Genomic DNA, 25,405 nt, shown 5'->3' with positions numbered 1-25,405 from the left:
GCCAAGTTTTGGGGCCAACAGGTGTCGCTTTGTTTTCAGATTTGGGCACTCTAGCTCCAATCTGTTTTGTTTTCACATCTAGACTACAAGTGGACGGGTGACTGCTAGTCTACCGCACTCTGGTTTTCTATCAGAGGCCCATGACGAGGATTTTGAAAGGTTGTATGATCAGATGTCTGAGGGTCAGCGGCATGAGCATTATACTCTCAGAGATGGGTTTTTATTGATGCATGGTAGACTGTGTGTTACCAGGCCATTGCGACTCAAGGTTATGATTGAAAGTCATGCTCCACCGTATGCAGGTCATAGAGGTATTGACGCCACGGTCAAAGCAGTGGAGACTTTCTTTTATTGGCCAACCTTGAGAAGAGATGTTGATGCCTTTGTGAGGCAATGCATCGTATGTCAGAAGGTAAAGTTTGACCATCAGAAGACACCAGGGTTATTACAGCCTTTACCTATTCCGGATAGACCTTGGGAGAGCATTGCCATGGATTTTGTATTTGATCTTCCACGGACACAAACGGGAAATGATGGCATCTGGACTATCATATGCAGGTTCAGTAAGCAGGCTCATTTCATTCCCGTGCGGAAGACAATTAAAGTGGATCATATGGTGAAGTTGTTCATGGCGAACATCTTCAAGTATCATGGCTTGCCTACGTCTATCATTAGTGACCGTGATCCACGGATGACGAGTTTGTTCTGGAGAGGGTTGTTTGACAACATGGGTACAACTCTCAAGTTTTCATCGTCATTTCATCCACAGAGGTCAGTCAGAAGAGGCTGACTCTACAGTGTTGGATCTTCTCAAGTGTTATGTGTCAGAGCACAAGCAACAATGGGAAAAGTATCTTCCTTTGGTGGAGTTTGCATATAACAACACTGTACATAGCTCGACAGGCAAGGCGCCTTTTGAGATTGTAGAAGGAGGGAAGAAGGTACCACCCATTTTGCATACAAAGGATAAGATCTTTGAGGCTGATCAGTATGTGGAGAGCTTGGATGAAGCTTATCGGAGAGTTAAGTTGGCCCTCCAGAAAACTCAGCAGAAGCAAAAGAAAGCCGCAGACCGTCACAGACGTGATTTACAGTTTGCATTGGGTGATTGGGTTCTTTTGCGCTTTGAAAAGGCTAGACTCAAGAAGATGAAGGGTAAAGAGCGCTTATTCCCTAAATTGAGCATGCGATATTATGGGCCTTTTCAGGTTTTGGAAAAGATTGGTGAGGTAACCTATCGATTGAAGTTACTAGATCACTGGCGGATTCACAATGCTTTTCACGTGAGTCTTCTTAGACCTTTCCGTGGGGATGTGCCTGAGGATGTATCAGATGAGGCTCAGTCGGAAGTTGAGGAACTTGATGAGGTTCCTGATTCCAGAGCAGATACTGGCACATAAAGAAAGGAAGGTACGAGGTAAAGTTTCCCATCGCTATCTTGTGAAGTTCAAGAACTATTCACCGATGGATGCGAAGTGGATGGAGAAAGGTGACTTAACAGATTCACCTCAGGTTTTGCAGCTTTATCTCGATGCCTTTGAGTTAGAGCCGACTCTTATTGTGGCTCATTCAGGTTCAGCAGAGCATGGGTCTGGAGCATTACCTGATGCTCAAGAGGGGGGTAGCACCTCCACTCCCTTGATACAGACAGGCTCAGATGACATCTAGAGGTCGCTTGGTGCAGATTTTCTCTCACCCGAAGGTACTGAGGCTGACAGTACATCTGTTTATGGGACTTCTATGATATATGTGTACTAGTCACATGAGATTTTTGTGGATATGTATGGTTCACAGTGGTATACAACTTGGACTATTACTATGCCATTGGTTTGCAGTGAATGTTGATACATGTGTATGGCTCAGAGAGAGATTGGGACGCTGATTTTGCCATATTGTATATTTCACTTTGGATATTTTGATGCATCACCAGAATGCAATCGAGGACGCTTGCCATTTTTCAAGAGGAGGGTATGTCATGGCCCTGTGAAAATGGAACAGTACAAGTGTGGGCATGGTGGTTGCAGAGTCAGAATATTTTATGATTCACATGGGGGGTGCCCGGACAGAGTTTAAGATGTGTGGATATCCCTAGGTGTGAAGGGGGGAACTAGAAACATTAAACTTTAATGTTTATTAAAGTTTGCCCCTAGGCCTTAGTGGCCCTAGGGAACTTATTAAAGTTTGGGGCCCGATTATTTTGGGGAGGAGTGTTTCTCTCTCCTCTCTCTCTCTCTCTCTCTTCCCTTTTTGGGAGTCCTGGAGCAAAAGTGGAGAAGCCTTCATGCGCATGTTCACAAGCATGGAAAAGCACAAGAGAAAGAAGGCGGCTGCTGTTTTCTGTGTACTGCTGCTGTTTTTCTTCTGCATGAACAGTTGCACTTCCCACGTGTGCAATCCGTACAGTGCAAGTACAGGCGGCTGCTGAAATCTGCTGCAAGCACTGTGTTCCCTCTGCTGGATACTCTGCGCACAGGCCCTGTACAGGCTGTACCAGCAAGTACACAGCCCGTACCATACTGTACGACTGCCGTACAGTGTACGGACAGTCAGGTACAGCAAGTACAACTGCTGTAGGCGGTGTTAACAGGTGCTGGACAGGACTGTGTACTCAGATTCAGGCAGGTACAAGAGTGGACAGCGGACTGTGTGTGCAAGTACAACTCCTGGCACGTATCCCGAGGTGGTACAGATGGGTACAGTGCTGATTTTCAGATCTGTATTTTCAAGGACAGCATAAGAGTGAACATCAGGAGGAGGATACAGGCAAGAACAAGCACATGTGTGAAGCAGGGTTGTGGATACAAGTGCCTGCAAGTACAAATTGGTGCTGTTGCTTCCTCCAGTGCTGTTTCACGAGCTGAACTTGGTAAGCCTTGTTTCTGTTCATCTATCTCTCTTTCTACTGCTTGATGTCTGTTGCAGATATGAGTTATCTGGCCCCTTGTGAGAGGAGGGGTATGGCAGATTGACAAGGGTTGAGACAGAGTTTGGACAGCACATGTATGTTTGAGCTGAGATGATGTATCATGCACTTGAGTTATGCCAGATGTATGCCCATGGCTGGCCTGCTTAGTGATCTTGGCTGATCAGAGGGAGGCACAGTGTGTTATTGTGGAACACAGATCTGTGTGCATAGATCCTCTGTGCTGAGAAGGATTTGTGGGCCGTCAGATTGGACTTACAGGTGTAAACTCTTGGCTGATCTTTGTGTTGTACTCAGCCATTCATATTATTTTAATTGAATAAAGAAATACCGCAAGGGGCGCCAAGTTTTGGGGCCAACAGGTGTCGCTTTGTTTTCAGATTTGGGCACTCTAGCTCCAATCTGTTTTGTTTTCACATCTAGACTACAAGTGGACGGGTAACTGCTAGTCTACCGCACTCTGGTTTTCTATCAGAGGCCGGTTTCACAGCTTACTACATCATATACTTCATCATAGAATGGAGTTGCCGAGAGGAAGAATAGGACCATTATGGAGATGGCCCGTGCTATGACTAAGCATTCTTCATTACCTCGACGTTTCTGGGCTGAGGCGGCTTCCACTGTTGTCTACATTCAGAACAGGTCTCCTACTGCTGCTCTTCCCGATAAAACTCCATATGAGGCTTTCCATGGTGAGAAGCCCTCCGTTGTTCATTTCCGGATATTTGGGTGTACGGCGTATGTTCATGTGCCTAAGGAGCATCGCTCCAAGTTGGTCTCGAAGTCTCAGTGCATGACTTTTCTCGGATACAGCACTGTGTCCAAGGCATATCGTCTTTATGATCCTCAGGCCGGTAAAGTTGTTGTGAGCCGTGATGTGGTGTTCGACGAGACTCCTACATCTTCAGAGGGGGGTGGTGAGCTTCTTCTTCCCTCACCTCCGTCTCCGCCTTCTTGTCCTCCTCCTCCTGCTCCTGCTGCTTCTGTTACACCTCCAGCTGAGGATACTCAGTCAGATGATGATGACCCTGCTCCTCCTCCTGTGAGTTCGAGCAGATCTGTACCTGGTTGGTATTATCAGACAGTTCGTGATTCTGGGTTACGTGAGCTTCCTTCTACTCCTCCGCCTAGTTCTCTTCGGCGTTCTTCCAGAGTTACAGGGAAACAAATTCATGAGGGCCACATGTTTGTTAATTATGCTCTTATGTCTACTATCATTAATGGTCCTTCTGTAGACGAGGCTCTTTCACATGAGCCTTGGTGTCGTGCTATGCAGGCAGAGCTGGATGCTATCGAATGGAATGGCACTTGGATTTTGGTGCCTCGGCCACTGCAGCATAAGGTGATTGGTGTGCGTTGGATCTTCAAATCAAAGTTCCGAGCTGATGGCAGCTTGGACAAGCACAAGGCGAGGTTGGTTGCCAAGGGTTATGCTCAGCGCCCTGGTGTCGACTTCGATGAGACCGTCGCTCCGACGGCCCGGATGACTACCATTCGTACCGTTCTTGCTCTTGCAGGACATCATAGATGGTCCGTTTTCCAGATGGACGTCAAGTCGGCTTTCCTGAATGGAGAGCTTACACAGGAGGTTTATATTGATCAGCCGCCAGGATTTGTTGTTCCGGGCAAACAGGATCATGTGTACCGGTTGAAGAAGGCTTTATATGGTCTGAAGCAGGCTCCGCGGGCTTGGTACCAGCGGATTGATGAGTTCTTTCAAAAGCTCGGCCTGTGCCGTTCTCATGCAGATTCAAACCTTTATATCCTCCTTGAGAGGGGGTTGATTGTTATCATTGTGGTCTGTTGATGACCTCATCTTTACAGGTTCTTATTCTGTGCGCATCCGTTCTGTTATGGATGCTTTGGAGACAGAGTTTGAGATGACGGATCTTGGCCTCTTGCATTATTTTCTTGGCTTTGAGATTTGGCAGACCTCGAAGGGCATTTTCTTCTCTCAGGAGAAGTACACTCGGTAGATTCTCGACAGATTTCAGATGGCTGGGTGCAAACCAGTATCTTCTCCTATGGATATTGGTGAGAAGCTTTCTTCACTTGATGCTTCTCCAGGGAGTGATCAGGGACAGTATCGGGTTCTCGTCGGTTGTTTGGTATGGTTGACCTACTCCCGATTGGACATATGCTTCGCAGTCAGTTTATTGAGTTCCTTCTCATCCAAACCCCGTCAGCAGCATTGGCGGTGTGCTCTCAGAGTTCTTCAGTACTTGCGTGGCACTCTGGATTTTGGCATCTTTTATGGCCAAGGACGCACTCTTGTTGGATGGTCGGACTGGGCTGGAGATCCAGATACACGGCGTTCGACCACTGGTTGTGTTTTTTCACTTGGGTCTGGAGCCATTTCTTGGAGCAGTAAAAAGAAGCCTATTGTGGGGCTTTCCTCTACCGAGGCGGAGTACCGTGCAATTTGTTATGCTGCATGTGCGGCGATATGGTTGCGGAGATTATTGGAGGAGCTCAGCTGTCCTCCTACCGGATCTACTCTTCTTTGGTGTGACAATCAGAGTTGCATCGCCATCGCCAAGAATCCTGTGTTTCATGCTCGTACGGAACACATTGAGATTCAATATCACTATGTTCGTGAACGGGTTCTTGCTGGAGATTTGCGTTTGGAGTAGTGTCCTTCCGCGGAGAATGCTGCAGATTTGTTCACCAAGCCGGTTTCTCAGGCTTCCTTGGCTCCTCATCTTCGGATTCTCGGAGTTTGTTCAGCATCTGGTGCTAAGAGGGGATCTGCTCTTTTATGGTGCCCATTTGGTCCCTTTTGCATGGCCCTTGCTTGTGGGCTGGCCACCCCTTTTTCTAGTATTTTTTTGGGATTTTTCCCAGCTTTTCTGGCATTTTCCAGTCGGCCTGTCCAGTAGCTCCAGTCGGCCAGCTTACATCTACTATATATAGTGGGTGCTGGCCTCTCGTCATTCATTCAGTCTTGTACATATTTTGCTCCCTCACTTATGAGACTTGTATTGTCTCTTGCTTGGGACTGTTTTGCTTCAGTATATTCAGCATAGTTTTCTCCATATCTCTCTCTCTCTTGCACTCTCTGTTCAGCACATTCTAGTGCCACTCTACTTCCGCTCTGTGCACTCTTTCAATACACACACATAATATATATATATATACACACACACACACATAAACACACACATATGTATGTGTGTATGTGTGTATGACATATACAAATACATACATACACCACACACAAACACACTCTCACACACACACACACACACACACACATATATGTATATGTGCACACACACACAATGAGCCTTACTGGCTGTTCACACACACTTTTTACACACACACACACACACACACACATACATACACACACACATATGTATGTATGTACGTACACACGCAGGCACATACATACACAATGTACACTCTTTTTTTACACACACACACACACACACACACATACATACATACACACATGTATGTATGCACATACACACACGCACTCGCACACATGCACGCACGTGCGTGCACACACACACACACACACACGTTTCACAAACTTGATCAAACAACTCTAAATGTTGAATTGGGTCTCTTGTTTCATCAAATTTTGTTATCAGCTTGGTAATGTGTGTTGGCTTTATGTGGTTTGCATACCTGCTTTAAGTTCTCTCTGGATGACCTGCATGCCCACCCACCCTTCCTATAGCTTTCGTTATTTGAAGCATATCTTCAGTGTAACCCCCAAGAGATGATCTATATATGCTTGGGACATTGTCACGAGTGTTTATTTCACATGGTTGCATTTGGGGTGCTGTAACACACACACATACACACACACACACACAGGGGGGGGGGGTGTTGTGTGCGAATGTATGTATGCACAGATGTACTCCATGGGTATGTACAAAGTATGTATGTATGTATGTATGTGTGTATGCATCCGTTGATGCACGTGTAGAGGAAACGCACTACAAAAGAAATCAATAGATGCTTGATTTGGTTTGGTTCTCTACACTTGGCTAAATGAATTATTGCATTTTACAGGGATTTTTGAACTTGCGGTTTGTCCCCTGGGTTCGAAATTTACTGACTCGCTCTGTAGCCATTGCACCTAGTCTGCTTGCAGCATTGATCGGAGGGTCATCTGGAGCGGGAAATTTGATCATTATTTCTTCAGTCAGTCGTTTTTGTATTGTTTTCTAAATGCCGAGTCCTATGACTTATTTTTGGGTTCTGTAACCGATTTTCTTACCAATTCCTACCTTACACTTCCAGATGATCTTATCATTCGAGCTTCCTTTTGCTCTCCTTCCGTTGTTAAAGTTCACAAGCAGCGAAACTAAAATGGGTCCTTCTAAGAATCCTATTATGGTAAGTGGCATGAAGTCCTATTCTTAAATAAAATAAATTCTCATATGCACCATCCTTTAATAATGACTGTGTGTAGGTCACAGTCATCACATGGGCAATTGGTTGTGGGATCATGGTCATTAATCTCTTCTACTTGACCACTGCCTTTTACAAGTGGCTTGTGTCTGATAATGGGCTACCCAAAGCGGCCGAGGTCATCGTTGGAATAATTGGATTCAGTGCCATGGTAGTATACCTGGTTGCAATATGCTATCTTGCATTCAGGACCGAGAAGCAGGTTACGTATCTCTTGGGGCCTGAAGGGTCGAATGATGCAAACAATGAAGCCATAGGAGTTGACAATAATGAGGTCGAGCTCCATGGACCCTTCGGTTTGCTTCCCCGAGAAGACTTAGTCAGCATGCAGCTTCCAGAGCACGGCTGTAGAAATAATCTGTAAGCAATCAAGGCACGTACCATAAGCTCCGACCACCTCGTGCGCACACATGTATACTCATCCAAGGTTTGAATCCTATGTCAACAGAATTCATGAAAATTAAGAAGTCCTCGAGCCATTGCATCCCATGAGACCACCCACATAGTATGTGATCCAAGCAGTAGTTAAACACCACCGAGGAACAATTCTATGTGGTGATAATTTGCAGATGCCCTAGGGGGTTTTACTACATTCATATCAAGTAATTCAGATCACAGCTGTAGGAAAAGCTTAAAATAAGAAGGCTTTGTACCCTGAGCCTAAGAGTTCACTACGTCCATATTCAGTGATGTTGATCAGACTTTGTGTTCTTATGAAATAAATAACTGTTACCTAGGATATAGCTCTCAAATGAAAGACCCGCATGGAGCCTTTGCATGCAAACCATGTAAATCAACAGAAAAGGCACATTCCAATGTAAAGGCGGCAAGAAGATATGTGCATTTAATATATCTTTTCATTAGAACACATTCAGCGTTACAACTTTTCATTGGATGATATGGTAAGTGTTCCACCTTTGCAACAGTGACATTTGCAAGCATTGCCTGAAAAAGAAACCAGCCGAGTGTTATGCGATTGAGCAGGCTTAGTGGTAGGTCACAAGTACCATATGGAGTGCTGGATTAGTTTCTTATTGGAACCAACATAATTCTTATTCCTCTCTGAACCAACATAATTAAACTTTACCCCTCTTTGCTTCTCAATCTTGGATTCTAGATTGCATTCTATCTTAAATAAAAGCTGCAATATCAACGAGGGGAGAAGAAAAAGTTGCTACAAATTGATGACAAAACAAGGCTATCAATGAGGGGAGAAGACTTGATGGATGTGGAGAGAGAGAGAGAGAGAGAGAGAGAGAGACTTATATTAATGTCCACAAGAGATCAAAGGGTATATGAGACCAAAAGTGCTACAATGAATCCATGTAGTGACTAACAAATTAGATAGGACCATCATATATGAGAGGCTATGCTGCAAAGTTTCAAAGTAGCCCTTAAATGGTTTACACATGTGGTGCGGTTGAGAAAATGCATGGTTTATCAAATGAGGTTCTTTGAATCTCTGGTCCCTTGTGGTTGTTACTAGGTATCTCACTCTTGGGTTGAGAGAAAGAAACTAGTGATGAGATGTTGTGAGGTATCTAGGATCTGTGTCTTGGCCTCTCTGCATTGACTGATCTTCATCTTTGTGTTTGGACTTCTTTGCATAAATCGATTTTCATTAGAGTATAATCGATCTTCGTCGAAGCAGTATCAATAAAGTAAATTCCCAAACATTGCTAGCTTCAAAAGTTGATCACTAGGGTGAGGGGATGGCATTTACCTTGCATTGTAAAAGAAGGTTGCATAAAGCATTGATCGTAGACCTCAAAATTGATAACGTGAATAAGATGGAAGCTACGTAACTAGGGGAGGTCATATGCTTGGTCAGCCCATGTCCACCACCACCCTAGATTAAGTTCAATTGAAGCCACCCCAATGTTTAAACTGGGCTTTGTCATGTCATTTGTTCTATGACCAAACGACTTCTCGTCAGAAATGTGTTTGTTGGGTGGTGATCTCCTCACTGTTGGATAAAGTAGAAAGGGCCTCCTTCTCCACTTGATGGGATTGTCGAAGGAACACAACATCATGGCTCACCATGATCTTTCTTGCATGAGGTTCATAGAATATGTAAAGCTTTGACTCCATAGAAAGATGCATTTTTATTGGATCTCACTTGTTTTTGTTTGAGTCTAGAACATGCATAAAATAATTACTTCCAAAGTCCTAAAATAAGCAAATGCAGATTTTCTACCAGAGTAGGCATGTTGGGGAGTCCTCCCCTTAAGTGCCTTAGTGTGACTTTTGTTGAGAATGTGCTTCACAATCTTAACTACCTCGGCCCAAAAGGTATTAGGTAACCCTTTCCCCGTGAGCATACTATAGCTATGGAGTTTGAGCACTAGTAGGTCGATGCTTTGCTCCTTGTAATAGGCTATGAATTGTGATTCTCTACCTTGATTAGTCAAAAACATCATTAGCTTTCAACCATTGCTATCCAGATCTTGAATTTTGCTAAAAGCCTCAGTCCTATCACTGAGAAAGTATGCCCTTCCAATTGTACTCATTAATCAACATCATGAAACAAGAGCAATGTTACTAAAAAAGTCACATTTTTTTGGGAGGATCCCTCATGGAATTTGTAGTGGAAGGATGCAACCCTCCAACCTTTTCAAGCCCCTTTCCCATTTCTCTCTCCTCTTCTCTAAGCTTTTTTTCCATTTTCTGTATGGAATCTCTATATTTTTCCTCTAAAAACAACTATATTTTTTGTGATCTTCCCTATAGCCCCCCTATATTGATCACTTTTTACGTAAAAACATATGTTACAAGAATGTGATTTTTAAGAAAAAAAAAATCATGGGAATATTGACTTCCAAAATATTGCCTAATATAAAACATTCTCTCTTAGATATGGCAAGCCTTGTGTGTTATTTATTTCTAGATTAACTAGAGATATAAGGGGATAATTACACAAGATTCACATACTCATTAGAAACATGAAAAAGAGACAATGCATGAAGAAAAGCAACATGGAAAGGAAAAAATAGAGAGGACTTGAAGAAAAAATGCATTCAAGAGGGAGACATGATCATCATCAAGGAACCAATCCCACTAGCTGCTCCATGTTAGACTCACAAGACAAGGGCAACTCCAATTAACAACTCACAAAACAAGGGCAACTCCAATTAACAAATCAATTTATGCCATTAAAGGGCGTAGCAAAAAAAAGAAAGAAACTCTACAAAAGATGAGCAGGGAAGAGTCACCTCACATCAACTAGGCAAGGAGAAGACGCACTATGCTAGAGCAAGGATATTGTGGTAAATGGCATGCAAATCTTCATTAAGTTTGAAAGTTCCAAGCAACCTTTATCACCGAATGCATAAGAAAAGAAATATCACCAACATAATATTTAGGCCTATCAAATCTCAATCAAATTTGATGGAGTACCCTTAAGGTACTAAACTAGTGAAATAAGGAATACTTTTTTTATATAGAGACCCTCCTCAAAGAAAATAGCAAGTAAATTTTTTCGTAGGTTTTGTGTTCCTACATTGACACGGCTGAGAAGAACTAATTCAATTAGGCTTTGTGCTTGGTCTCTAGCTTACAATAGTAAGTTGAAGGAGAAGAAAAACAAGAATAAGAAGCTAAAGGTGCACATTTGTCTTCGCACCTAGTATGTTGGCATATGCTCACAAAGTTTTAAGGTCAAACAATAGGATGCAGGAAATGTGAAGCACCAATAAATGTTAGTGGCCTTTCCAACACCTAGTATCCCAGGGGAAAGGGGAAACAATTAGGCTATGTAAGAACCAAGATCTCATAGGTGCATTTGATTCAAGGGGGAAGTAAGTAATCATTGGCATTGTAAAGAATCAATCCTCTAGTTTGTTGACAAAGGCACATTTGAAGGAGTTCCTTCAACACCAAGAGCTGCTTTCCTTGAATAATAGCCTTGAAAAGAGAATCTACTAATGTTTCAATTAAAGAAAATCCATATATCCTATTCAAAGCCTAAAGTTTCATGATTTCTTTGAATGTTTTTTTGAAATATTTTTATATAAACGTTTGTTTGTTCCATCATGTATAGCTAAATGAATAATGTCACCAATCCAAATGTATAATAGCTACATGTCCACAAGGATCTAGACCAAAGTGCATGACAAGTACATTGAGTCTAATCCAAATATATAATAGGGAATTGTCCATAAGGATCTACACCAAAGTGCATGACAAGCACACTAATTTATTCGTTCATGTATAGATGAATTAAGAACATCACCAATATAAATACATAATAGCTAAATGTCCAAACATGATGTTCAAGTCAAGAGCTTATTACTTAGCCTTGTCAAATCTTGTGTCGTTTAGTACTTTTTGCCATAGAGCTGCAAATGCAACTTCCCATGTGAGTGTGTTAACTCGTCTGTCATGTCCTCACTCTATTGTCATATCAGAATGCTCTTTTGCTAAGGCAGTGAAGGTAGAGATTCCTTTGCCTGGATAGAGACAAAAAGGAGATATCCTTCAATGGTGGTTCTCTCTCGCAAAAGGTGGGTGGAGAAGAAACTCTTGAGAGGGAGAAGCCTACAAACAAACCTATCTCTAGCAAGTATCCATCAAGTAAGAAAGATTCAATAGAACACAAGCAAGATAGTTGGGAGAAGAAGAAGATCTCACAACTATTCTATTATAAGGGAATCAACGTGTATTGCTCAATGTCAAAAATATCTTATATATAAGTGACTATCTTTCACATTAGGTTGGATAAAACTTAATTATTAGACTTAGGCCACTAGTTCTAGTTAAAAGCAAGTGTGTACACAAAGTTAGTGACTTCCTTATTTGGCAAAAAGCTTATGTAAGGTTTCTTTATAAAGGCCAGCACCATCTTACAAAAGATAGGTGCTTGTTTGAGGTAAGATGGCAAAGCAAAGATGTATGACTTTATGATAGGTCAAGTAGGTGAAACCATGTTAACTTGCAAAGTGGTTTAACATACCACCCTTTCTAATGGTGGTAACTACATCCTTACGTCACCCAGGTTGGTGAACCAAGTCAATGAAGCATAATTCCTAGTTAGAGAGATTTATAAGGTCTCGGATACATCATCGTAAAGTTGGTGTGCAAGGTTCAGTGGTAGATTGAAGACTGATCCACAGCCAACAGCCGAATGGAGGGCATATTGATGATAATATTTGTGTAGGACTAGTGGTAGGTGGAGGCCTCATGATGAAAGGTATATGTGATATATAAGTTCTTCATGTGATATTTGTGTAGGACGTGGTAGGTGGAGGCCTCATGGTGAAAGGTATATGTGATATATAAGTTCTTCATGTGATATTTGTGTAGGACTAGTGGTAGGTGGAGGCCTCATGATGAAAGGTATATGTGATATATAAGTTCTTCATGTGATATTTGTGTAGGACGTGGTAGGTGGAGGCCTCATGGTGAAAGGTATATGTGATATATAAGTTCTTCATGTGATATTTGTGTAGAACTAGTGGTAGGTGGAGGCCTCATGATGAAAGGTATATGTGATATATAAGTTCTTCATGTGAGGCCTTCTTATGTTGTGGAAGTGGCTCAAGCCCTTCAAATTTAGATGTTTTTTTAGTAAAGACGGTCTATGCCTTTTAATTGGGTAGGAATTAGCATCAGAACCACAATTCTACCTTTAATTGGGTGTCAAGACCACCATTAAATGATTGGGCTTTCTTGGCAAAGATCTTACAACTTCATGCTTAGATATTGGCTAATACGTCAACTAGGGCAAAATAGTGTTTGTGTTGAATTGGAGTTTAAGTAAAGGTTGTATTCTTTGAAGCTAGGCTTACACTCGCTATGGGTCCATGGGCTAGGCTTGCACTCGCTATGGTCCCCCCATCTAGGGATATACCTAGAGGCTTGCACTCGCTATGGTCCCCCCATCTAGGGATATACCTAGAGGCTTGCACTCGCTATGGTCCCCCCATCTAGGGATATACCTAGAGGGTTGTCATAGTTGTCCTTAGCGAAATATATAGGTGATATGCATGGACAATGGGTAGAAGGTGTGCTGCTCCATATTTGTATTCTTCTATCTCAAAGATTTCTCTAACACAACTGCTTTCTCTGATAAGTTAAAGTTTCTCAAATTTAGAGGTTTATCTTAAAATATTGGGAAGTGGCAGATGTACCTTGTACTCGTGATAACAAGATGATTTGACCTAAATTCAAAGAATCGTTTTTCCCTTTTCACATTTCCTCTTTTTACATTCCCTCCCCTCTTTTTCTTACTCCTAATTCAACTCTACCATAGCTTTTTCTTTTTTTCTAGTTTTTTTAGGAAACATTTGCAGGTACATTACTTTCTACTAGCCTTCAAGTCATTATGATTCTAATAATCTATTACACCTTATTGATATTTATGTTTTAATTTTTTCGTAATCTTCCATGATGGTTGTTTTTACGAGGTTGTTGCTACTATAGGCTTAAGGATTTGCTGTAACTATCAACATTTACTTTAAAGAGGTAACACATTTTACATTCTACATATTCTTTGACACTTAGTCTTATTTTAAGTGTAATGTCCATTATATGCATATTCTTTGATACCTAGTCTTATTTTTAGTGTAATGTTCATTATATGCATTTAAAAAAAAAGGGAAACAAGCTATAAATTGTCTTCCTTTTATATGTGTAGATGCTAGAAACATGAAAGATATTACAAGTTTTATACATAGTATTGAGGTCAAAAATAAAAGAGATGATGAGGAAAGAAGGATTAGGGACACATAAAACAAGTTTGAATGGGTATTAATGTATCTCAATAGCCTGTTCTCAAAGTCAAGACAAGGACAAAGGGGACTGGAAAAGGCATTGGAAAGGTAGAAGAATAGACTTTAGAAGTAAAAATATTGGTGAAGGTACAACAACAGAGGTATTCATCTAACATTCATATATATGCACAAAGAAATATCCCTCTATCCAAACAATTGAATTACAAAGCACAAGCCTTATGGTAAGAATATGAATTTTTGATTAATTTTCACATTGATTTTATATTTAAATTTTTTAGATAAAAATATGATATGTCTGGTATGTCTTTTAGCATTATATACATCAATGGTTGAAGAATGGCAATCTATAAAAAGTGCCTAAGCAAAAAGCTAAATGTTTTTCATGGTGGTGAAATTGGAACTTTGTTGATAAGCACGAGAATGCTAGCTCCTTAGCATCAGATCGTATCTTTTTTTATGATTCCTTGTATATTGTGCCATCTAGGAATATTAAGTATGGTTGCAGCCCATGACACTCCCATCACTTTCAAGTCTCAAATGGCCACAACCTACTATAGGTGTGATTGCAACCCATGCCACTCCCATCACTATCAAGTCTTGAACGGCCAAAACCTACTATGGATGTGATTGTAGCTAGTAAGGTAAAACTTGTAAATGACGTGCAAGATTCAATAAAACTACATAAAGGCTCAAAAGACATTCACTTAAGTTGGTTTATTCCCTTGGTTATTTTGTTTATTTATTTGCAACTTATAAAGAACATAAAAGAACTAAGATGATATATATAGTTGTAAGAGTCCAACTGATGTGACTGGATGAAACATCTATTGGATGAGAAATGGGATATAAAGAGGACCTATCATCAGGATGGCATAGTTGATTTTCAAGTTTTAAAATCTTATGTCACATTTTGATCATAACTTGGTTAGTGCGATTGTAACCTCTATTTTGAGTAAGTATAGTAAATATACTTTTTAAAATTTTTATTTTGTGATAAATAGATGCTTTATTACTCAACAAACATTATGTATACGATTTGTCTATAGGACGTGGAGACTTGTGAAAGGGGAATGGCTTAGCATGGACTAAGATACATGCTGTGATTCTATAATGATGGAACTGAATATTCTTTGGGTAGACATGAAATAATTACAATAATTATGGAATGCCACTGATCATTAGCCTTCTTAGACAAAAGAATTTCTTGATGTTGAATGACTATCCTACTAATTTTTATTTTAAATTAGATGGTAAGAAATTAAGGAGTAGATTTGAGAGCTCCTTCACCTACACACAGTGTTTTCCCCCCCACATCTTAGAGATTATGGATTAATGTAATTGATAATTTACTAATGCTAATTATTTTGGTCTTTCTCAAATATTTGATTTTATTTACTTTGCATTCAAAAAAGTCATCAAACCATGTGATCTATAGTACACTTTCAAAAAAAAACTTTATAATAAAACCATGACATCTAATCTACAATGACTTTCAAATGCACTAAGAATTTATAATTTATAAAAAATCACAGGTCATGAAAACTAAAACTTTATAATCTATAGTCATCAAACCATACCTCTCCTTACATGTGAAATGGAAAAAAGAAGAGAATAGTTCATATCAGGAAAGCAAAAAGTTTGTATTGACAAAAGAAATGTTTGTATTGGGGAAGCAAAAAGTAGCTCTGATGATAGTAAAAAGAAAATAATAATAGAATATTCGCATGGACAAAAGAAAAGTTTGCATATGGAAAGTAGCTAAAAAGCGAGAAAAGTATACAAAAGAATGGCACAAAAAACGTTACATGGGAAAAATAAAAATTTTACATGCAAAAAGTGAGAAGTCATACCTGGTTGAGTTATAAATAGGTTAAAACTAGTTTAATCAGACTACTTTCCTCTGACATTGGTGTAGCATGATGGGTAACATTAATCATGATGATGAACTTAGCAGGTGCCTCTTAGGTTAACAAATCTGAATTGACTCTCTTTGCACCATAGGTCACCTTTAGTTTTTCATTTTATTTCATAAATTTGCATTTAAATTTGATCTAATAAATCTATCAGCTTAAAATTGAAGATACTGATGGGTTTCTTTGAGACGAGTTGGTACAAACCAAGGAGAAATAATTGGTAAGGACTCTCGGCTTGGTCATTATTTTAGTAAAATGAATAAAGAAGACCTTGTCATTTTTCATTGTATATACTTTGATAGCTTTAAGATTACATTATTACTTATAGAGTTATACTTGTAGAGAAATATGAAGCTATTAGGATTTTTGGGTATGCACCTAGGTTTTGGGCTATGAGATCATCTTTTTTTTAAATTACACCACAATGCTTGTAAGATTGATGTAGATCTCCTATCAGGATGTATAAAACATAAGAGTTTGAGATTTAGAGGTGAGATTCAATCTACAACATCTACTAAAGCCATCAACATCCTCAAGCAAGCTCAAAGGAAAAACAAGAGCTGTCAAAAGAGGAAATCATCTTACCAACATACCACTAGTGTTTAAACTTTATGTAATTGCCTTTAGATGTATAAGTTCCATAACAATTAGTTTTTATGATGCTCCAAATTTGTCACTTGAATTATAAATTGATTTGTAAATGATCATTAACAACATATCTTGGATCTACCTATGATTCATGAAGGATAGACTTTAACACCTTTTTCTCATACCTAAATTATTATTATTATTAACATATCTTGGATCTACATACGATTCATCAAGAGTAGACTTTCTCACCTTTTTCTCATCAAGAGAGAAGAAAATATTTTTGTTTACATGATAAGATTATGCCCTTTCTCATTGCTCAAAAATGTATTATATTCATGACCAAGATTCCACATGTGCCACCTAAGACTAAGTAACAATACAAGTGAACACAAGAGAGAAGAAAAGTTTTTTGTTTACATGATAAGATTGTGTCCTTTCTCATTGCTAAAAAAATTATTATATTCATGACCAATATTCCACTTGTGCCACCTAAGTCTAATTGTCTAGTGTGCCCAAGGTCATGATTGAGCTCTCTAGAAGTGTTTCTAGCTCATAGATTTACCACTTAGAGAACATATTCTCATTATCCCTTTTTTGCATCAAGCACTTAGTGCACAAATTTCAAGCTTTCAACAGAAGAAGCAAGAGAGAGTAAGGGACTACTCAAGGTCCAAGAAAATTCTTAGCATGGCTACCTTGCATTGTGGAATGATATGATAGTCACTTAGTTTTTGCACACCAACAAGGTGTTCTACTACAAACCATTGATAAGCTACAAACCTTGCTAATATCAATTTTAAAGGTAGCCACATAGATGTAAACTACCCTATCAAGACGCTTTTGAGGTAGTACAATGCTTTTGATTCTTATACCTTAGAACTTATCATTTAAAGCCTTCACCAATAGCACTACTAGTCTTGGTGATAGTGCGCTACACCTAAGACATGGGTTTCTAGAATTTGGAACCCTCAGTCTGTCTGTTCGTGGCCATTTTATGATCTATGTGGAGTTGTGCATGTGCCAAGAAGGGCGTGGAATATAACTCATTGACCAATTCGAGATGTTATGTCATAATATAGAAATTAGAGCTTTTTTTTCAAGAGTTTCCACACTCAATGGGTGCCTATCTTGGGGTTGAAAAAGTAGGTTCATCTATCCGCTTTTTTCATTCTTATCATTAGTATGTGGAAATTTTGTCAAGATACTCAATATGTAGAGTTGCCTTAAATTAAGATGCGATGCAAAATGCAACATAATGGCAATGTCTTGTTTATGTGTCATTTGGGTGTTTACACATGGGGGCAATGCCTATCAAGGGGAGACTCTATCCAGTTGCACTTATTAGCTTGGACGCGTGCCAATTGTTTTTCTAAGGCAACAATAACCTAGCACTTTTTATATTTTTTGAAACCTTCTTGAATAGCATCATCATAAGGCCTTATGGTGCTTTCACAAGCTCCTTTTTGTATAGGTCCCTAATTCTATCATAATGTGGTTGATTAAGGCCACCCTCAACCTTTGCACAATCTTAATGCTACAAATATGCACTTTTTGTCAGAAACATCTTATCATGATGGTTGTTGTGAAGTGTTAGGCTTGGGTGAAGCCAGTTAAGGCCTATTCACATGGCCTCATGGATTAGGAGGGCATCAACGTAGAAGGGAAAAAATAATATATTTTCAAGCAAGCAAGCAAGGGCATAGTCATAGAAGTAATTCGAGTGCATTTTCACGATGTTGTTAACTAAGTCTAGGAGTAATGCCCGATACCTAGGTTTTCAAAATGTGACATTGTTGATTTTGGCAAAGCTGCAAGTTTGCTTTGAAAACTCCACATCGTACAAACTTTAGCAAACTCGAGGCTAAGTTAACATGGGGTTGTTCACACACAAACACAAACGGGTACACAAATAGGGGTAAACATATATGATGGGTGCACACACAAAGACTCCAAAACACCTAATAGCTTTTACACAAACACAAACGGGTACACAAATAGGGGTAAACATATATGATGGGTGCACACACAAAGACTCCAAAACACCTAATAGCTTTTACAAGGAGAGCAAACTATTATGCGAAGGGATGACATCAAAATTTGTCATAGTGCAATGCTGAAATTAACACGTTATAAACTAAGGCCTCATGATTGCCATCTAGTACAGGGTTCGGGAAAAGTGGGTTCGCTTCAACCTTGGGCCGGTTCAGATTGTGCAAATACCTGTTCATCTAGAGTCGGGGAGGAAGTGGTAATTTGTTCAAAAATTCCATGAAAAGGATTGAACCTTGTGGAGCTTTTTCGAAAGGGATTCCGGCCGGTTCACACTAGCACTAGGAGGATTAATTTATATAGTATATAATATATATATCATACAATATAGTATATAATATATATTATACTATACTTAATATTAGTATATAGTATAGAATTTATAGCTTTATAGTAATACTATGTGGAGGGAGGCGACCCTTATCCATATCTTGAGGGAAGAGTTCTCTCTCTCTCTCTCTCTCTCTCTCTCTCTCTCTCTCTCTCTCTCTCTCTCTCTCTCTCTCCCCGTTGCACACATCCAAGCGTTCCATTGCAGGTAAACATTTTTGTTTTTTTTTTGCTTTGGAGCTTGTCTGCAAAGAGGAGTTTTCATCTGCTATAGAGACAGAGGTCATCGGCTGTGAAGAGAGAGAGGCGGCTGGAGCTGTGGGGGAGTGAGGGTTGGCTGGAGCTGTGTGGGGAGCTGAGGGTCGGCTGGAGCTATGTGTTTGCAGGCTGTCTGGAGCTGTGGAAGGCTAAGGCCACATCCAGCGGCGGCAGCCAGCCAGGCCAGCACAGCCGGCGGCTAGCCAGGCTAGCATCGACGGCCAGCCAGGCCAGCGCGGCAGCCAGCCCACAAGCGGCCAGCCAGGCCAGCACAGCTGATGGCCATCCCACAGGCGGCCAGCTAATCCAATTCCGACGGCCAGCCCACAGGCGCAGCCAGGAATTTTTTTAAATTTAAATTTTTATTTTTTAAATTTTATTTTTATTAAAAAATTTAAAAAAAATCAAACGAACAACTCTGAGACTCTCTCTCCCAGCAGCGGAGAAATAATCCCAGCAATAAAAAAATCCCAGCAATAATTTTTGATGCTCTCCTCGAATTTGCAACCATATCAACTTTCAAGATACGGAACTTTGGTTTTTGGACCTTGGTGCTCTCCTCGAATCTGCAACCATATCTCAGGTGCCTTGACTTATTCCTTCAACTCTCCAAATTTTTGTTCTTTTCATCTTTACGCTTGTGCTTTTCCCAAGTTCGATCCCATTTATCATAGATGATTGCTTTCTCTTGTATAAACTATGTTTAAATTGCATGCAAGAAAGGACATTATTATGTGTGTTTGTGTGTGTGTGTGTGTGTGTGTGAGAGAGGCCCTTATTATTTGTATAGAAATCCATTTGTGACTAAGGTATATACATGCGTAATGCGAGAGAGAGAGAGAGAGAGAGAGAGAGAGAGAGAGAGAGACCTTTTCATGTAATACATGCTTGTGTGTATTTTACTAAGGTATACATGCATAATGAGAGAGAGAGGGAGAATCAAACCTTTTCATGTAATATATGCTTGTGTGTGTGTGGTAGAATTTCTTGTGTGCATTTTACTAAGGTATACATGTATAATGAGAGAGAGAGAGAGAGAGAGAGAGAGAGAGAGAGAGAGAGAGAGAGAGACCCAAACCTTTTCATGTAATGCATGCTTGTGTGTGTGTGTGTGTGTGTGTGTATGTGTGAGTGTGTGTGTGTGTGTCATAGATATTAGAAGTTCTTATTCCTTATGTATAATACATGTGCATGTGTGTGTGTTTTTCGATTGATGTATGTACTATGCTTGTTTATCTATCTAGGCATACCTAAAGGCTTGTAAGTTGTGTGTGTGTGTGTGTGTGTGTGTGTGTGTGTGTGCGTGCGCGCGCGCGCGCATGCGAGGTTCTTATTCTTTGTATCATCAAATTGTAGAAAAGGTGTCTATTTTGAGGTAAGGTTTATGCTTCATCATGGCACCTAAATCAAAAGATAAAAGATAAGGTACACTTCTTACTTGGGCTAGCATTGATGTAACTAACATTTCTAAAAAGGCTAAAAAGGTTGTTGAGAATGAATCTGGTCCATCATCAGCTTGTGTGAGTGTTGCTAATGTTACTGATGAAGCCTTGAAGTGTATGTCTCTTGAAGAGAGGGCCGAGTATGATTGAAAAATTGAAAGGCGTGCACTCTTTCAAAAAGAATGGCTAGATGATTATAAGTGGCTCGAGTATGATGATAAGGAGGTGAATATTATTTTGTAAATTTTGCTTAAAGTATCCTCATCCACATTTTGCGTATTCCAAAGGTGGATCGATAAACTTCAAGGTAAGTAATTTTAAGTCTCATGCACAAACTGATTGTCATAAGGCAGCTATGAATGCTGTGCTTATTGAGAATAAAGATTGCATTCAAAATAGTATGCAAAAAGTAGTAGAGATAAAAGATCAAGCTTTATTATGTTTGTTTAGAGGTGCATATCTCATTGCAAAGAGAAACATGGCATTTGCAGATTTTCCTCATATCATAAAATATGTGCAAGATTGTCATGCTCCATACACTACTACTCTATATAATGATGATAAAGCATGTGCTGAGATGATATTTTGTATGGCAAAGTGTCTTATGGATTTTACCATAAAGAAGGTTGCAGCTAGGTTTGGAGTTTTAATTGATGAGTCTAATGATATCTCTCGACATGGTCATATGGTCATTTATCTTTCTTATCTTGAGAGTGCTTGCATTCCAAAAATGAGCTTCTATGGAATTGTGCATGTTCATGATGGTACTGCTAAATCTATTTATGAGGTGATTCTTGAAGAGCTCAAGAAAATGAACCTTGATTTTTTTAAATTTGTTGCTTTTGGGTCTGATGGATGTGCTACAATGGTAGGAAAAGATAATGGAGTTCAAGCATTGCTTAAAAAACATGTGAATCCTTTCTTGACTTCGATACATTGTGTAGCGCAACCTGCTGCTTTAGCAGTATCAAATGTCGCCAAAGAGATGGAGTATTGCAAAAAGCTTGACAAACTAGTCAATGCTATTGCAAGCTACTTCAATGGAAGTTCCAAGAGATTAGAGGGCCTTGAAATCATGCAAGCTGATCTTGCATGCCCTATTCTTCGATTGGAACACACATTTGATATTAGATGGCTAAGCAGGTATCGAGCGGTAAGTAGAGTTGTGAAATCTTTGGATTCTATTCTTACCATTACAAAGACTAAGGCCCCTCATATTTACCGTGATTTATCAGATTTTGAGTGTCTTTATTGCTTGCATTTTATGGCTGACATTTTAAGAAGATTAGCTACTTTGAGTCAAATGTTCCAAAAGAAATTTGTTGATGTCACTACTGTTGAAAGTCTTATACACAATGAGATTGCTTGCATCAAACAATATTATGTGGATGCCCCAGATGTTGATATAAATGCTTATACATATAGAGTGAATGGATATGCTTTACTTCCAGAGTATGGTCCTAAAAAAGGATATTTATATGGTTTGAGAAATGCTTTGTGTGGTAATAGAATCTATGATCATGATTTGACTCGTGATTTGTTTGGGGAAGATTTGAACAGAGCATTGGATTTTCAAATATCTTTTGCAAATGCTGTGATTGAAAATTTAACTTCTAGGTTTGATGACAACTCTGTGTTGAGTTGTATGAAGGTGTTGGTGCCTGCACAACATCCATTGTTAGAAAGGCCTTTGAAAACCTATGGCATCAACGAGGTCGATCGAATATGTAAGTTCTATGGTTCCTCTAAAAAGCTTCATGTGCAAGATTTTAATGCAGTGATCAATCCGGAGCAGTTCAAAAAGGAGTATACAAAGTTCAAGCATTAAGCATCAAGGGATTGGGTGAGGTATAGTCTCCTAGAGGTAACTTCATCTATTGCATGCAATGATTTGTGGAAAGATGCATTCCCCAATGTATTATCTATTTGTCAAGTTGCCCTTGTACAATGTTCCAGTATTACAATTTGTGAAAGAGGCTTTAGTGCACGTACTGTGATAAAAGACAAGCTAAGAAATCGTCTAGAGATAAAAAGTTTAGATGCTTTAATGAAATTGTATGTTGAAGGTCTTGAGTGATTCAGAGTTTGCTGATAGTATAGCCTTGTGGGCTAGCAAAGCTCATCGACATTTATTCACAGCTAATGGTATTTGCTCATTGGTCTTGCAATAAAGTTTGTAAGACATGGGTTTTATGCAGATTTTTTGCTTTGTAAACAACTAATGGCCGATGATGAGATATTGAAGTAGTTGTGGATCCTAAGCTCACATGTACTTAGCATTTTTTCTTTCTTTTTTTAGGTTTTTTGTACATATGCTTAGCTTTTTTCATCTTTTATTGCTTAGAGTTCTTTTTAGCTTTTGACGGTTAAGTTGTTACTAGTTAGTGTTTATTTAATTTTATGAGTTGTGCTTTGTACTATTTTTTAGTTTTCTTACTTGAATGTAATTTTTTTCATGTTTTTTCTTTCTTTCTTTCTAATGCTTTATATTTTATTATTATGTACTTCTTTTAACATGCTTGTTTAATTGTTTAGCTTAGCTTTTGTCTTTCTTTCTTTTTATTATACAGAATTTTTATAAATGTATGCATTCTCTTTATGTGTCTCTATTGCTTGACTTTTTCTCATTATCCTTTCATTTCTTTCTTTAGTAGTCTCTCTCTCATTTTTAGTTTTACTTGTTATCTTTCAAATTGAAAAACTAAAATTGGTTTTTATTGTTTTTGGCTTTGTGCAGAGACTTAGTGATGTATATACTTCTCTGAGGCCACACACACACACACACACACATATATCTTCATATATAAGTGTGCGTGTGTGTGTGTGTAGAGCTAGTTGTTTTAGGGTGTTTCAACTTTCAAGGAAGAATACATAATGATACTACTTTATTATGATCGTGATTGCTTATGTTGAGTTTAGGAAAGTAAACCCCGGAAGTAAACCTATCAAATGAGTTGCCTTGCACGTTTGTATAGTATTGAAAGTACTTTGAGTGCTTCAAGTCTTGGTAAGGGCTCCTCTATACCTCAATCTTCATCCTCTAACTTGATAGGCTTGGCATTTGTATGTAGTTCTTAAGAATGTCAAATTATCTTAGAAGTATTAGTAACATAGTTTTATAGAATGTGCATGCTTCATTGTGAATAGATAAACTTTTTCAAATGCATGTACAGGAACCTTTTTTTCTTCAAAGAGCAATGGTGCTTACCAACAACCACTAAACGTTTACGGAGATGTCATACTAGGATTGGAAACATGCTTGCTTGCTTCTTTCAAGTATGATTTCTAGTCTCTTTATTTCAACTATGTGAAGTTGTATCAATGGCAAAATGCAGCATCTTAAAGTTTAAATGTTATAACACATATACACTATGAAATGCATATTATGATGGTTTCAAAAAGTCCTAGAAGGATAGCATATTTAAGTTTAAATTTTATAGCACATGTACATTATGAAATGCATGTTATGATGGTTTAGAAAAGTCGTAGAAGGATATGTTATGATGTTATGGTTTAGAAAAGTCCTAGAAGGATAGCATATTTAAGTTTAAATTTTATAGCACATGTACATTATGAAATGCATGTTATGATGTTATGATGGTTTAGAAAAGTCGTAGAAGGATATGGTCCGCCTTCTTCAAGTAGCAAGAGGGACTGAGATTCTTCATTCTTGTACGAAGAGGATCATGCCACCTAAAATTTTGAAATACCTGTTCAACTTAGCGAGGAGGATTCATGGCCGGTTCATTAAAAAAATTTTCCCGAACCCTGATCTAGTATTTGTGCACATTAACTATTGTATTTTTAGGCTATGCCCCACAACGCATTTAGAGTATCCCCAACATAACTAATTTGTGCTGCCGCATGGCAACGGTAATGGACCCGTACCTACCAACAAGGAGATGTTGAGCTTGAATCTACCCACTCCCTATAGGCCACCAAAATTGAGTTTTAGGCTACATTTATTAAAAGAGATTTTTTTTCCCAAGGTTTTGACGGTTTGAGATTGAGATTAATTCTAGAAAAAATCCAACCAAATCACATGGTTTTGGAGACGGTGGTTTTGGCTTTCCGAGTGTGTGGCACCTCCCCATGTAGTGTTCAGTTTTCTCTATTTTTTGGGTGGCGATTGCGTGTGCGTCGTCAAGTGGTTTGATTTTGGAGCGAGGTGGCGTGCAGAGAGTGGAACGATGCATGCTGTTGACTGCGTTTGGGTGTGCGCTTGTACACCCATGAGCTATAACTTCTTCACTGCACCGAGATTGTGCACTATTATGAAAATGTAAAATGTTCCTGCGTTTGGGTTCTTTTTTGCAGGGTCGTCAAGAAATTATGCCATATTTTCTCAACGAACGATACAAAATTATACTATTTTGACACCAACATGCCCAAGATTGGGTGTTGTGTCTAATGGTACATTAGGAAAATTATGAGCTCATTTTGGGGCCCTCTAAGGAGCTTCATGATGTTTCTCTCTCTAAAAATGGGGCCATAGTGAAATTTGAGCACATCATTCCCAAATTTTTCGGAGTTGGTAGATTTATAATGTAATCTTCAAGATCTTTCAAATGGTATTAATTTATAAAGGTTACCTACCTTATCATATATCCTATGGTTGAGATGGGGTCATTTTGTTCTTGTATGTCTAATGCTCACCTTGCTCCATGTTTGGCATTGTCCCATGGTGGCATTGAGAGGGGGTGTTGAAATGTATGATGTTGTACAAGTGATAAAGGGTGA

At 39.2% G+C, this 25,405-nt stretch overlaps 2 protein-coding genes across 3 annotated transcripts in view; both read left to right on the top strand.

Moving 5' to 3' along the window:
- Positions 1 to 8,217, top strand: part of LOC147628982 (metal transporter Nramp1-like) — a 55,116-nt gene extending 46,899 nt beyond the window's left edge. For both annotated transcript variants that reach the window (XM_086812175.1, XM_086812174.1), the window contains 3 exons: positions 6,950 to 7,081; positions 7,181 to 7,276; positions 7,353 to 8,217. In XM_086812175.1, coding sequence (XP_086668301.1) covers positions 6,950 to 7,081; positions 7,181 to 7,276; positions 7,353 to 7,715 — 591 coding nt within the window. In that variant the 3' untranslated portion in view covers positions 7,716 to 8,217. The remainder of the gene's footprint in view (positions 1 to 6,949; positions 7,082 to 7,180; positions 7,277 to 7,352) is intronic.
- Positions 8,218 to 21,269: 13,052 nt separating this feature from the next.
- LOC147628981 (uncharacterized) lies at positions 21,270 to 22,493 on the top strand. Its single transcript, XM_086812845.1, has one exon. It carries the CDS (start codon positions 21,270 to 21,272, stop codon positions 22,491 to 22,493), a length of 1,224 nt encoding a protein of 407 aa, XP_086668971.1.
- The last annotated feature ends 2,912 nt before the right edge of the window (positions 22,494 to 25,405 follow it).

The sequence above is a fragment of the Cibotium barometz genome, chromosome 18, assembly GCF_041138505.1.
Source record: "Cibotium barometz isolate CiBa-2024 chromosome 18, ASM4113850v1, whole genome shotgun sequence".
Classification (NCBI taxonomy): Eukaryota; Viridiplantae; Streptophyta; class Polypodiopsida; order Cyatheales; family Cibotiaceae; genus Cibotium; species Cibotium barometz.
Note: the sequence above shows the minus strand (reverse complement) of the source record. Positions and strands in the feature narration are given on the sequence as shown.

Excerpts from the sequence above, each read along its gene's own strand:
- LOC147628981 (XM_086812845.1), top strand. The coding sequence starts at position 21,270 with ATGGATTTTACCATAAAGAAGGTTGCAGCTAGGTTTGGAGTTTTAATT.